The sequence below is a fragment of the Corythoichthys intestinalis genome, chromosome 21, assembly GCF_030265065.1.
Source record: "Corythoichthys intestinalis isolate RoL2023-P3 chromosome 21, ASM3026506v1, whole genome shotgun sequence".
NCBI lineage: Eukaryota > Metazoa > Chordata > Actinopteri > Syngnathiformes > Syngnathidae > Corythoichthys > Corythoichthys intestinalis.
The window spans coordinates 25556509-25571168 of NC_080415.1; the positions used below are offsets into that span (position 1 = coordinate 25556509).

General features: G+C 38.2%; 2 protein-coding genes across 4 annotated transcripts; both read left to right on the forward strand.

Moving 5' to 3' along the window:
• The first annotated feature begins 45 nt into the window (after positions 1–45).
• Positions 46–11335, forward strand: fam234a (family with sequence similarity 234 member A). 2 transcript variants are annotated; one of them, XM_057825384.1, is made up of 12 exons: positions 46–361; positions 1500–1791; positions 1993–2103; positions 2165–2347; positions 2422–2546; positions 6950–7082; positions 7140–7272; positions 7334–7474; positions 9973–10054; positions 10126–10272; positions 10345–10450; positions 10513–11335. In XM_057825384.1, exons 2-12 carry the CDS (start codon positions 1530–1532, stop codon positions 10722–10724), a joined length of 1635 nt encoding a protein of 544 aa, XP_057681367.1. In that variant the 5' UTR covers positions 46–361; positions 1500–1529; the 3' UTR covers positions 10725–11335. The 2 variants fall into 2 exon arrangements, with proteins under 2 accessions (XP_057681367.1, XP_057681368.1); XM_057825385.1 differs by lacking the exon at positions 46–361 and adding an exon at positions 445–606.
• Positions 11336–13149: 1814 nt separating this feature from the next.
• LOC130909207 (cytochrome c oxidase subunit 6B1) lies at positions 13150–14502 on the forward strand. Of its 2 annotated transcripts, XM_057825391.1 has the most exons (4): positions 13150–13363; positions 13901–14018; positions 14084–14184; positions 14290–14495. In XM_057825391.1, the coding sequence occupies exons 2-4, from the start codon at positions 13913–13915 to the stop codon at positions 14341–14343; spliced, it is 261 nt and encodes an 86-aa protein (XP_057681374.1). In that variant the 5' UTR covers positions 13150–13363; positions 13901–13912; the 3' UTR covers positions 14344–14495. The 2 variants fall into 2 exon arrangements, with proteins under 2 accessions (XP_057681374.1, XP_057681376.1); XM_057825393.1 differs by lacking the exon at positions 13150–13363 and having other exon boundaries at positions 13904–14018; positions 14290–14502.
• The last annotated feature ends 158 nt before the right edge of the window (positions 14503–14660 follow it).

Below are 14660 nucleotides of genomic sequence, written 5' to 3' on the forward strand. Positions count from 1 at the left end.
AATCAGAGCAGAGCTTGCTGAGCATTAGTGTACTTTTATCGTATCAGACCGACGCTTCCTGATAATTGATATATTTTGTCCTGAATTATGACTTTCAGGCAACGTCGCTAGACTTGCTAAGATGATTGTTTAAAACTAAATTTCACTTCGGATTTATTAGTGCTTACTATTGAAGCCAGGGAATTATCATAAATCTGAAAATATTATTCATAGATGTGACAGGAAGTGCAACCTGACAAGAAAATTCGGGGTTTAAAGCGACTCGTACAACCTTGATTTATTTTTTCCCCCACTGCTTTCCGGGGCGAGCCTACCTGTCTTTTAGCTTTTTGGCTACATTTTCGTCAGACGACACTTGAAGGTGAGTAAAACCACGGCATTTTTACATCAAAGTACATCGTTGGCGTTGTCATGACGGAATCTTTGGTTAAATCTCGTATTTCAGCTGTCGTGGGCGGGATGAGAACGAGAGGGGGGGCTTGGCTTTTTTTGCTCAACAAGTTAGCCAACTATAAACGTCAACTTTTCAAAGCGAAAAACTCCACATAACAAGTTCCTTGCATTTGATGGGTTACAACAAGAGAATGACTACAAATACAAATCAAGGTATTACAAATGTTGATTTGTCAGGATAAATGTCTTTTTTTTTACGCCTCGAGCTATACAACAAATGACAGGTTTGTTGTGCTGAGAAGTCTCTGGAGGGACTGTTGGCTAGCAACAATAGGCCACCACTTTACAAAGGTGGATCCAGGAGAAAAAGCTGGAAATCGCAACCAATCTTGATTATTTTTCAGTCGCAGCTAGGCCTGCACAATCTATCGTTTCAACATCGCCTTCGCAATGTGCGCATATGCAATAACTGACTAACTCCGGTGGCATAGAATATCGTTCAGGAGATGCAAGAAGTTGACAGTTTTGACCATGATGGAATAATTTTGCCATGTCGTACTGAACAAATGCATTTTAATATTTCATATTCCATTTAGCACAATACTTATTTGTCATGACCATACAATTTATTAGCAATTGGGGGAAAAATACAAAAGAATATCCTGTAAAAATATTCAAGAGATTGAAACAATTACATTTTGCTGCTCTCTTCGTCGCATTTTCCTCGCTCTGAATAATTCCCCTTCAATGGGCTGAATTCTAAATCAGATTAAATCACGACCCTGCCGATGTCGTCCTCCAGCTGGGGACGCTAGAACGCTATAATAACAGGCAGGGCCTAAACGGCAGATTAAAAGACAGTTATTCGTTATCTGCGCTTTGCCAAATTGTTGTATATAGTCGAATCGTCTCAAAATATGATTCCAATTCACATAATAATGCTATTTAAGACTTTATTTATCCTGTCGTAGGCACTTTAAGATGTGCAAACTTTATACTTTAAAAAAAAAATTTTTTTTTATACCATTGTTGTTAACCTAGCGGCCCGCCAGGTTTATAAAGCAATGGAGGAAACCCTGGCTTATCATTTAATTTTCTCGTTTCAGATTCTTGCATGGTGATGCGCTAAGAGAACGATGGAGACACTGGAACGTCCCACCGAAGGGGAACCGTTGAAGACCGGCGAGGACGGCGTGGAGACGGGACCGACGGAGACGGAACTGAAAAAGGGCTGCAAGGAAGTTCTGGGACTTTCCAAACTTACCCACTGGCGGACGGCGGTCTTCTTTCTGTCGTTGTTCCTCTGCCTCACTGTGGTCTTCGCATTCTCCTTCATCATCCCGTGTCCGGTTAGACCACAGTATCAGGCTTTCTGGAACAGGAGCTTCCCTGGAGCTGGTGCGTACGATCAAAGAATTTGACGACGATAGACGTCCCATTTTTGAACTCTTTTTATCCTTCTGCTGCAATTTTAAATGAGTTTATCACTTGCTGCTAGCCCTTGCAATTCAAACGGATTGCACGTCTATCATCGTCAATGGCAGCCAGTGAGATTCATTGAATCGATTTGTGACTTTTTTGGGGGGGGGTTGTCCACAGAAACGTATGACTTTTTGGCATTTGAAGATGTCAACAAAGACAAGGTGAAAGACGTCCAATTCTTGATAAAAGACAATGAAGCCAGTCCGAACAATACATGTGGAAATGCAGGTAAAAATAGAGCCGTGACTTTTAAGAAAACGGATACAGCCATTTGTGTCGCGATTTCCAGGTCTGCCGTCGCCATGCGTGTTCATGATCGCGCTAGACGGGACGGATGGAAAAACCCTGTGGGAGCGTCCGCTGGAGCCAGACTATCACTGGGCTCAATGTGGTCTGGATGCCAACATGGAACGAAAGTGGGACTGTCTAATTTTCCATTTCGACAAACTGTCGGCGCTGGAGAAACATAACGGTATTGGGGATTGGGTCAGGGTTAACCTAATTTTTCAATCTGATGGAAATCTGATGGTAAATTTTTGTGATCAGGCGAAGTCAGGTGGCAGCAATCCCACCCGTCCGGTCCACACAGCAGCATTCCGGTGCTTAGTGTTCCGGATTTGGATGCGGACAAAGTTGGTGACATCGCCTTGGTGGCGTCTGATAACGTCCAGGTTAGAAATGTTTCCTAGACTGCCATTAACAGAGATTTTAACTAAGACTGGCATGACTGGGTGCAATTACACACTCAAGTACAGAGCTTGTCGGTGCCAGGATTAGTGATCAGGTAGCACAGAATAGGATGTCAACTTATCCACACTTGTTTTATGGCTGCAGGTACTGATTATTTTAGTAATTGATGAATGTATCAGCTAGTTAGTTCGAATAATCGAGTTATTGGATTAGGAACATTTCATGCATTGCAGAGTTTTAGGAGATGTAAAACAAAAGGCTTGCTACGATTGCACTTTCAAAAGAGCATTACATGCAAATACATGATAACATTTCTGAGTGTTTCTTCAAACTATGCAAAGTTGCACTTTCATTTAAAAATAAGTTAGAATACCTGAGCTTTGCCTCAAATGGTAATAAAAATAACTGATCTAAGTACAACAAGAGAACAATTGGCGAAATTTCGAGCTCAAATGCAATAAAATGCTAATTTAAAAAAAAAAAAAATAATGCTGTTAAGAAATCATTCAAACACATATTCCCACAAAAATGCTAAATATACTGTACCTATGAACTAAATTACAAAAAAAACATTCGCTCAAACAAAAAAACTACCTTACGTTGGTCTTAACAGGGAGCAGCTGGATTTATTTTCATATTCACTGTTGCCACTAAATGGCAGTGTATGCACCGAAATGAATAAAACTAAATGTAAACACGTTCAAAACAAACCATTTCAATGCCACTCTAATTAAACAAATGCTCGAAGCAGCAAAATTTGATCCAAAGCTTTATTCTAATCAAATTACTCGAGTTGATCGATTAATCGTTGCGGCACTTCTGGTTTCCACATCCCCCATTGCTGAATTGCGTATGCTCCACCCCGCTTAATCACGTCTCCTTTTGACTCACCTTCCCTTTTTATCCTCAGTTATCACCCCCCCCCCCCCCCACACACACACACACACTGTCCATGGGGTAAATTTAATTAGCTAACGATAGCATCACTATTATTGTTCATAGGTAACATAGGCGTGTAATAATGTATTCTTGTTTTTGCTTCTCTTCTTTCTGCTTCCCTCCTTTCTGTCATCCCATAACTCCTTCCTGTTCACTGCCTTCTAATAAATAAAACAATTAACAACCACAATAGGAGTATATCAAACATCCTTGTGACACATTATAATTGTTCAGACCATTTAGACAGTCGGATTCCTATTCTCCGTGTCGAAGCAGATGAAAAGAAAAAAAAAAAAAACTAAAAGAGGATGGCACTTTTCAATATGAAATAAAATTGTGACCAAAGTGTAAAGCATTGGTGTCAAACTGGCAGCCCAGGGACCATATCCGGCTCACCGCATTTTTTTAATGTGGCCTGCTAAAGTAAATATGCATCCACCCTTTTTTACCAAAATAAAATTTTGATAAATAAGTTCCCGAAAGGTTGAGGAAAATATAAATCATAGAATATTAACTGTACAGGTAGTCCCCCGGTTACAACGTACCCAACTCATGTGATTTCGACTTTACGACGCCAGTCTCGTCAGTGATTTTTCAAGTCGCGTAACAGTGTTGTCTGCCACCTCTGCATTAATGGCAACTAAAGTATATTATTTGTAATTTATTTTTATTATTGAATCTAAATGGTTGATCTCTAATGGCGTACCGCATGCAACACGTCACTTCCGCTCATTAATATTCACGACGTTAGCTACTGTTGCTAAGGGAGGACACGTATCCGTTTGTCCCCAATAGGAAATGAATGGAAATCTTGTACGAGGGAGATGTTTACAAAGCTAAAAATTCCAATTCTCTCTGAAAATGATGTCCCTGGTGCCAAATTCACATGCAAAGATGTGGAAGTACATAAAAATGTTCAGTTAAAGAGATGGCTTGAGTGTCGAGAGCTGAAAAAGACGAAAAAAACGAGCCGACCTTAGCATAGCCTTAGCGTTTATCGACACATTTTTCTTACGCGACTGACAATGACATTCTCCTGTTTCAGCAAGCTATCCTTTACCACCAGCCCTGTCTTTCCTATATATTAGGGCTGCAGCTATCGAATATTTTAGTAGTCGATTAATCGATGGACTAGTTCGAATAATCGAGTAATCAGATAAGGAACACGAAAAATTAAAATACCTGAGCTGAGCCTCAAACGGTATAATTTTTTTTAGGGATGGGGATGGGGATCTATGTACAACAAAAGAACAATTGGCTAACTTACATAGAAAAAGTCCGCTAGCTTAAATGCTAAAGTTTTTTTTTTTTTTTTTTTTACAATGCCCTTAACAAATGGTTCAGACACATTCCCACATAAAAAACGGCTAAATATACCTATAAACTAAATTATGAATGCATTAAAAAACATTAGCTCAAAAAAAAAAAAAAAAACTTGGCCTACGTTGGGCTTTACAGGGAGCAGTTGGATTCAGCCATGTGAAAAGAGGCAGAACAGAGGGCATTGTATCAACCTTAATCAATAAAACTAAATGCAAACACTTTCAAAATAAAACATTACAACGCTACTTTAATTAAACGAATACTCGAAGCAACAAAATTTAATCCGAATAATTTTTTCTAATTGAATACTCGAGTTAATCGATTAATCGTTGCAGCACTATATTATATCCTCTGGTTGTCCTACGTCTCTGACCGTTCTTGGGGGTAATTTAGTTAGTTTTGTGTAGCGATCGCAAATGCTACTCAGTGACAGCCAACGAACACTTTTAATATTTTTCATTGATAACAAATCTTAATTCTTTAGTTTATTTACACTTCCCCCTTACTAAAGTTTTTTTTTTTTTTTTTTTTTTACAACAGAAAAGATAACAGTGGCAGTCAGATACCATTTTAATTCTTTTCAGGTCAATCATTGTCAGACAGAAGCAGCACGGCACAACGTCACGCTAAAAAAATAAGCTAAAAATATCAAAATGGCTTACCTCTTCGTCCTCTGAAAGGCCATGCCAACCCAACAAAATGTTATCTTCATATGAAATATGAATGGCTTCACATAGCTGGCGTTAAAACATCCGCGCAGGTAGATTAATTATTGTTCACATTTTTTCCTCCCGAGTTTTTGTTTTCGGGAAATGTATGAAGAAAACATCCTTCATATGTCGTAATGTCTAGAGTAGTTTCGACAAGTTACAAAAAAGCAATGTGTGATCGGCATGTTCGTTTTTGAAAGATTACTGGAGAAAAGTAGCAGAATTAACATTGTTTCTATGCAAGGGCGGGTCTATAATGTCCCACTTCGGCTTTACTTCCGCTTTACGATGCGACGTCACGGTCTAAAAATAGCATGCGTGTGGTACGCCATTGCTATACATATCATTATACTACATGTGCGGTCCGCTTTCCTTTGTTGCACCCGGACTTATTTGACGTCACGCCAGCACTACTTCTTTAGTTTCGAACATTGCTTTCACGTTGGGAAGCAGGGGTGAGCGCCAGTTAACATTAGAAGAAGGCAGAGAAAGGGTAAACGGCACAGGCTCGTCGATGCTCACTATTAGCCCCGCTAGCTTATTGAGCTGCGTTCATTTTCATCGTTGGACCGGTGCCACTAATACTTGCCGTTTTCCTTGTTGAATTGCCCAGGATTTGGTCCTTATTTTTCCCGGTATTATTGTGCAGCCATTGAGGTATGTTTTGTTAAGCAAGTATGTTTCCATTGGTTTGCTTTATAGCATTATTGTATGCTCTGTCATGACTGTATTTTCTAAATATGTGTTCATAGTTTTACGGTGACAAATAAATACATGTCATTGTCAGTTGTAAGAAGAACTATGGTGACATCGATGTTAAGGGAGGGAAGAAATATGAAATTTTACTTTTTTTATTAATAGGACATATGTTTTTAGATTGTTATTTTGAGATTAATGGTGCTTAAAGGGTTAATTCAACCTCGAGGGGAAATTCGGGTTACGTTGCCAGCGTAGGAACGGAATTCTTTCGTAAACCAGGGACTACCAGTATTTGCCTTTTTTGTCAGTCATAAAACACATTTTGTTTTTAAAAAATATTTTCTATTTTCCCTTTTTGTAATAACAAAATAAGTTTATAACATGTCAATTTCAATTAATAATTCCAAAACGCTTATAAAAATAAAAAATGTCAATTAAAAAATATAAATGGAACACATTAAAGACAACATTTGCTATTAAGACATATTTCTGATTAATTCAGGTTTCTCCTCATTGACAGAAAGTGCTATTCCATTAAAATTGACATGTCAAATATTTCACCAAAATACCAGACCAGTTGTGTGTGTGTGTGTTAACGTTTGTTTTAAAGCACTAAAATGTATATAAAAGTTATGAATAAGTAGTTACAAATTTTAAAAAATGACATTAAGGTTACAGGCTTGAAAATGTAAAAATGTTCTTGCACCTTGTAGACTCAGCTGGTGTTCCTATCGGGTAAGACTGGTGTTCAGATGGGCTCTACGGTTGTGCTAAGCAGCGCCCAAACAGACGCTCATCTGCTCCACAAGACCGGGGAGGGTTCCTACTATGTGCTGCTACAAAATGGTGAGTCAATACAGTCAATCATTCTTGCTCAGATCACAGAAACAACTCTTCCTTTAGGCGACGGCTTGTCCGGTTTGGCCCTGTGGAGAATTGCGGCTAAAGCCAAAGACGGTATGGAGGCAGGGCTAAAGAAGGATAAGCAATTGGAGAGCAGAGCCGCCGACGTGTCCGGATTGGTGCCGGTTTACACGTAAGCAGAAGCTAAACACTCGTACAGCACGTCGGGTTCTAATTTTGATCTGTTGTTTAAGGTCGGGTTCTTTGAGGCACGTGGTGAAAACCAGCAAAAGCGAGTCGTCCGACTTGGTGCTGGTTTCAAGCAGAGAAGTGGCTAAAATGGACGGAAAGACGCTGCAGCTACTGTGGACGTTCAACACCACCTCAGTTCTCAGGTCAAGTCAAATTTATGAATCGTTTTGAGACATTATTGAGTGTTGACCTAAAAATGGTCTGAAACTCTGAATCCTCTTTTGTGAGCCGCTTAAAAGCAAATGTTCTCCTTCATAGTTTGCATTTTTTATGTAGTCAGGGGAACGAAATATTTTTTATATTGATTAAAAAATTAATATTTTACTTTTTGATTACAGTAAAAAACAGTAAATATTTCAATTGTTTTACTATCTTTGATTAAAAAATAACATGAAATATTTTCATTTTTTTTTTTTTACATTTTTTTTTATTACAAAGAAAAATAAATGTTTTAAATTTATTTTAAAAAATGATTTTTTTTTTTTTAACTTATGCATTTATTTTAAATATAAAACAAAATATTCTCCATTTCTGTAGTCCTCAGCCTTTCATTGAAAACTACCGAAATTTTATTTTAGCAAGAAAAATGATTTGGACATGATTCACTTTCTCTGGCCGGTTCTGGCCCCCGTGTAGTTTACGTAAGTGTTTTTCAACCTTTTTTGAGCCAAGGAACGCCACCAGTAAAACTTAAAAATGAATTTCTGTAGCCTATAATATCAATATAAAGTTGTCTATTGTAAAGGAATCAAACTAAGACAAAGACACGTTTGATAATCTTTTACTCAGTCACTGTGAACTAGAGCTGAAACGAATACTCGAGCAACTCGAGTAACTCGAGTTTAAAAACTGATCCGAGTAATTTTATTCCCCTCGAGTAATCGTTTATTTTGACAGCTCTAAGCATCACGTTTTACTCGGACTACTTTTAATGCGGGACAACGCGCTGATGTCAAGTGCGTAGAGGAAGAAGCAGAAAAAAACCAAACTTACATCAGCCGACAGCCGCTACAAACGACGCCGACGTTGCTAAATACTAGCCTGCACGATGCTACGTTAATAGCAGGTAACGTCTGATGAGTCGCATAGAGATCACATGTATGTTGAACTAGATGCGAAATGACGGACTCGGCCGCGTCAGTAAACAGCCGCCATCTTAAAGCAGTAGAGCGCTAAGCGCTAATAAATAAGATTAACATTACTGTCACGAGCTCACGTAACGTTAGCCTTGCGGAGGGGCTAGGTTTCTATTAATTATGACCACTGTTGATGCGTGGCTAACGTGTCTTACATCCAGGCTTTAACATAACATAGCGATGTGGAGTGATGAGGGTGTAAAATAAAAACTAAATAATGCTAACGATCAATTTTAGCTCAGTAGTCATTGCTGGATAAAACACCAAGTAGCACTGGTCCCTAATGTAATCCAATACAGCCTGTATCATACATTTATTTTGGACACTGCAAAAACTCAAAATCCTATCAGGACTTACAGTTTAGACTAACTTAAAACTTAACTAGAACTTAAAAATGGCTTGTCACAAATAGAAATTCAATTGAAACACGTGGGAAAAAATCCTAACTTTTAAGGGATGTGTGTTATCAAGCGTAACGGCATTTTTATATATATATTATTTAATAAGATCTAAAGGTTTTTGAGTGAAAGCAGTGAATTAGTCTTTTTTTTAATTGTAGTTACATCTGAGATGCAATTGTTGGCCGTTTTCAACAATATACATCGAAAATAAAGACATTGATTGACTGAAAATGGTTCAAGATTAGATGAAATGTCTTGTTTTCTCATGTATATTTATAATTGCTCTTCACCTAAAAATATATTTGTTTTATCCGATTACTCGATTAATCGATAGAATTTTCAGTCGATTACTCGATTACTAAAATATTCGATAGCTGCAGCCCTAAACTGCATTAACAATCAAAGTGAAGTCTAACTAACTGTAGTCTTGAAACAAATCTGAATAAGGAAAAACATTGCAATAAAATAATGCAAACTGGTTAAACGAGTAGCTGAGATCTGTCATGACAGAACATCGCTTCAATGATATCTGGCGCCATCTAGCGTCATGAATGGGGAGTAGCTGAGATCTGGCATAACAAAACATCGCTTCAATGATATCTGTCGTCATCTAGCGTCGTGAATGGGTATAATGTCTGGACCGCGAATATTAGACGACCCCCTCTTTTTCAATCTTATTTCAATGCAAAAAACACCGTCTTATATTCGGGCCAATATGGTAATTAGCTACCTATTGCCGTCTGCTGAATAAGGAAGAGTGTTACATGACTTGCGACCATTGGAGTGCGCACACTTGGCAACAGCAAATTTGTGGATTTATTTACAAAAAAAAAAACATTTTAGAGCAGAAGTTCTTAACCTTGCTAAAGGTACCGAACCCCCATGAGTTTCACACGCGCCAAACCCTTTGGAACACGAAAAATCGTCTTTTGCCTTAACTTCACCGAACCCCTTGGGCTCCTCGATCAAAACCAATTTGATGAAAGAGGACATTTTTCCACGGCGCAGTAGGGTGCCACGGCACAGTGGTTGAAAAACAACGGTCAAAAAGATGTCATCTGTTGTTACTCGGAAAATAAATGTTCTTTTATATCCTTCATTTAGGGAGCCTGCTTTTGGTCACTACAACAAAGACGGCGTACTTGATGTTGTGCTTGAAGAGGACATGGATAATTCCACCAAGAGGGTAAACGCGGATTAGAACTTTAGACAAAAAAGTCCAAATTCAGAGTAATAAGAGTTAGGTTTCGCTTACAGGTGTTGATTCTTGACGGGAAGTCAGGTGACAAGTTGTGGGAAGTGGAACTTCTCTCCAGTGACAACTCGCCTCGCCCCACTTCTGTGCACACCATCAACTCCATCTCCATCTTTGTCTTCTGGGGGCTGCGGCCTTTAAATTCTTCCGTAAGTCTTTTCTCACCTGTGTAAAAAGTCTCACACAGTTGGAAGAAGTCTGAACGGAGCGTTTCCCCTCAGGTGTCGTCGTTACCTGGCGAACGTCGGTCTTACATGCTGCATCCTCTCTACTCTGATGTGATTCTCCAGTGTGAAAACTTCACCGAACACATTGTTACGTTTAAAGGTAATGCAACGCTTTCGTTCTCAAAGTAGGGAAACTCTAGCGTTGGTGAATTTTTGTCACAGCCACTCTGATGGAGCGAGGACGCCACGCCGCCTTCATCCTGCTGACGGGTCCCAGCGGCGAGGACACGCAAGACGAGGTTACACTGACCAAGTGGAAGCTGAAGCACGACGTACCTCAGAGCACGGTGCTCCCGGTTGGCGACGAGCCATCCGAAACGGACGACGACAATATCAAAGAGGCCTTCAACAGGCTGCGCTTTAGCGACGATTGACGGAACCTCCCAGAGGACATCAATTCGGACTCTGTCAATGTCAAGTGTCAGACAGGGCATTTGCATGGACCACTTGATGCCCCCCCCCCCCCACCCCCCGGTTCCCCCCTCCAAAATCCAAAAATTCTAAAAAATTTTTCAATTTTGAAAAAATGGATGCGCTAATACCGTTATTTGGCTTCTTGATAGTGTTTGTCCACAACTGCTGAGAAATCCACCAAAACTTGCTGTATTTTTACTTCTTGCACTTTTTCCACAACAATGCAATTGTTTTTCATTTACCAAAAAAAACTTGGTTATTAGTGTAGATCTATGCAATTGTTTGTCACACTTGTGCTTTAATTAAAGGTTAGTGGGGGTAATTGCTGTATATTTCATACTAAATAGCCTTAAACATTTCAACTTGAACTACCCCGCCAATTATGTTTGAACTGTGGTTTTATTTTCAAGGCTGTCAAGGTGTGTTCTTGCTGTGCGGTTGTAGCGTATCAATCTGAATTGCATCTTTTTTTGTATATTAATATATTGACAATATGTTGCTTTGACGGCGAGCTGGGATTTCTCCTTGAGTTTCAATTTGTTTGATATTAAATTCATTTTTAAACATCCTCGAGAGGACTTTACACTATTACTGTAATTTTTGGACTACATAGTGCCACTGAGTATAAGCCGCCACCCACCGAATTTGACACGAAAACAGCACTTGTTCTCACTGTAAAATCTGATATTTACAACAAAAGATTAACATACAACCAACTGAACTACCATGAAGCTTCATTGCTTCAAGAAGTTTCATTTGGCTATCACTACTCCCTTGGAGGGCACAGTCAACCTCTGCTGCCATCTGCTGTAAACACTTGTTGAACATGCCTCCTAGCATGCATTGCAGCGCTACAGATGTAAATAATCAAAATTCATATTCTGTGCTAATTATTTCTTCAGTTACTGTTCCAGTTTCATTAATGCTAGTTATGGTATTTGGTAAAACTTCATTTGACAGTGGTGCCATAAATCATAATTATGACATGACACCATCATGAGCATTAATAAATAATTTTGGCAGATGTCATTTTGTGTCATCCAGCAAATTATCTCACTTTTGAATAGATGTAAAAGATCCGAGCTGGACATAAATGGAGTTAGTGACATATTTTGCCAGGTGACACTTAATGACATCGGTCATAAACATTAATTAATGTGTCATAATTATGACAGTCTTATGGCAGTAAGACTGCCATAATAATAATCAGAATATGGAGGACCAAAATACACATGTAAATTATTAAATGTGTCATTAAAAAGCATCTAATTCAGTATTTATAATTTCAATATTTATTTCAATTTATATATTTTTTATTTTTTTTATTTCAACTAATATTTTTTACTTTTTATTCATTTAGTTCAACTTTTTTTATTTCAACATTTATATATTTCAATTTTTATTTCATTATTTCAACATTTATTTCATTTTTGTGGCCACATTAAATAATTTTATCTGCTCATCACACAAGGGGAACAACATTGCAAGAATGAAATCAATAAAAAGTTAAATAAATGTTGAAATCATGAAATATATAAATGTTGAAAGAAATAAATGTTCAAATTTATGTATTGGAATAAGTAAATAACTTGAAATAAATAAAAATAAATAAATTGAAATTTACCATAATTTAAAAAAAAATAGAAATATAAGTTGAAATAAACAATAAAAATCGAAATGTTGAAAAAAATAAATACTGAAATAGCTATTTAATGACACATTTAATAATTTATTTGAGTATTTGATTTTTGCACTCCTGGTCCTCCTTAGTATTAGGACCCCGCTGTCAAATAAAGTGTTACCTATTAACCCAATAAATCATCAATTAACCCACACTATAAACCGCAGGATTCAAAATGAGAGGGAAAAGTAGCGGTTTATAGTCTGACGATTACAGTATGTCCTTCTGAATGTGTTTCTATACGAGTAAAGTGAGCCAAATTGGTCAAACAATAGTAATAAATCAAGTAATAAAAACCTAGCAAACAAATCGGCTACTGCTGACATCTTCCCGCCATAAACGCTGTACAGTAAGATGCGCATGCGCAGTCAAGTACATCTTGTCGCGCACATGCCATGTGTTCATTGGATTCAGTCACGTACCACTCTGCTTCATATCAGAGTCCAATAATGACGTACAGTGTGAAATAAGGTCACGACTACTTAAATTTATGTGAGCCTCCAAACTTCAAAATGCTCAGCGCGCCATATTTAACATATGAACTCTCCAGGAAATAAACCGGGAGAAGAAAAAAAAAAAAACTTTTATTACCTGCAAAATGCCACTTAAATCATTGACCTCGGTCACTTCCGTGTTGTAAAGACCAGGATTTATACGAGGATGAGCAACAACAAAAAAAGTGAGCAGGGTCGTTTAATTCAAATTCACCCTGGTTGCCTTAAGTCTTAGCGGCATGAGAGCCGAAAACGGGCTCAATGTGACCCGGTGTGTCCGCCATACCGTCCGGTTGGTACGGCACGATTGATGACGTGAGCCGCCAGTGGCGAGGCGAGCTTATCAGTTAGTGGGACGTCGTCATATTTTCACCTCCGGGACAGACGCAAACGAAGCAGACGGTGAATAGAGACAAGAACCAAGGTCATTTTATTTCATTTTCTCCGCAAAAAAATAAATTATATTGATGTTAGATCAATATTGCACTGCTTATTCCTTATTAGGAAATCCTGTGATTTCTCTGACATCTATTTCAACTCCTAATGCTGATTTTCTTTCATATTTTCGATTAATAGTTCTTTATTTTAATGAGACATACCTCAATTATAATTACTGCAATAGTATTTCTCGTATGGATTAATAATAAGCCGATTTTGCCCTATTTAGCAGCCATTTTCCTTCATGCCATTGATTTATTTGTGCTATCAGTATGCTGTGGTGTCAACTAAACTAAATACATGATACTTTTATTTTTTTTAAATTGTCCCACTCAAGTATTTACAGGTACTTCATAAGTTACATGAGCTTTTTTTTTTTCCATTTTTCAGTCGGTCGATCAAAAGTGAAACTAACCTTGATTCACTTCACACACAGAGAAATATTTCATGACTTTGATATACTTGAAATAAGGAACATTGTAGCAGTTGCGTATTAAATTAATATTGTCCTTATTGGTTAAAGACACGAGTAAAGATGGCTGATGACATCAAGACCAAACTGGAAAACTATCGCACCGCTCCGTTTGATGCCAGGTTCCCTAACCAGAACCAGACCAGGAACTGCTGGTCCAACTATTTAGGTATTATAAAAATGGACGTATTTATTAATAGACCACCTAGTATGCATTGAATTGTCTATTTGTAGACTACCACCGCTGCCAGAAAGCTCTCGATGCAAAAGGTGCAGACAAGACCCCGTGTGAGTGGTATCGCAGGGTCTACAAATCCCTCTGTCCCATGTCCTGGGTAAAAAAAACACATTTGCTATGATACCACATTCAAATGCCCGCATCACATCAAAGCCAACATCAGTTAATGACAAACATTTCCACTGGAAATTGTGTCCTGTAGATCGAGAAGTGGGATGACCAAAGGGCAGCGGGGACATTCCCAGGAAAGATATGAAGACCACCGTGTTTGAAGAGCACGAAGCTACATCAGAACCTTTACAATCGTCATTAAAAATGTCTAACAGAGCCTTAATAAATAAAGTACTATATATATCGATATCACTTCTTGTTTTTCGTGCTTAGAGATATTGTGTACTGGGAGGAAAATAAACAAGATGTGAACCTTTTGGAATATCTGAAATTTAATAGATGCATAGATTTCATAATGATATTGACAGGTCACATTCGTCAGACACTGCGCCACGCCTTTAAGTAGGGGGCCGTCCTACACTCCGCTTCAGTCGGTCAAAGTCGGTCGCAGTTATTCAACAC

Coding starts and splice junctions, on each gene's coding strand:
- fam234a (XM_057825384.1), top strand. CDS start 1,530: ATGGAGACACTGGAACGTCCCACCGAAGGGGAACCGTTGAAGACCGGC. Junction 2,348..2,421: donor GGCGCTGGAGAAACATAACG/GTATTGGGGATT, acceptor TTTTGTGATCAG/GCGAAGTCAGGTGGCAGCAA. Junction 10,055..10,125: donor TGGATAATTCCACCAAGAGG/GTAAACGCGGAT, acceptor TTTCGCTTACAG/GTGTTGATTCTTGACGGGAA.
- LOC130909207 (XM_057825391.1), top strand. CDS start 13,913: ATGGCTGATGACATCAAGACCAAACTGGAAAACTATCGCACCGCTCCG. Junction 14,019..14,083: donor CTGCTGGTCCAACTATTTAG/GTATTATAAAAA, acceptor GTCTATTTGTAG/ACTACCACCGCTGCCAGAAA. Junction 14,185..14,289: donor CCCTCTGTCCCATGTCCTGG/GTAAAAAAAACA, acceptor TGTGTCCTGTAG/ATCGAGAAGTGGGATGACCA.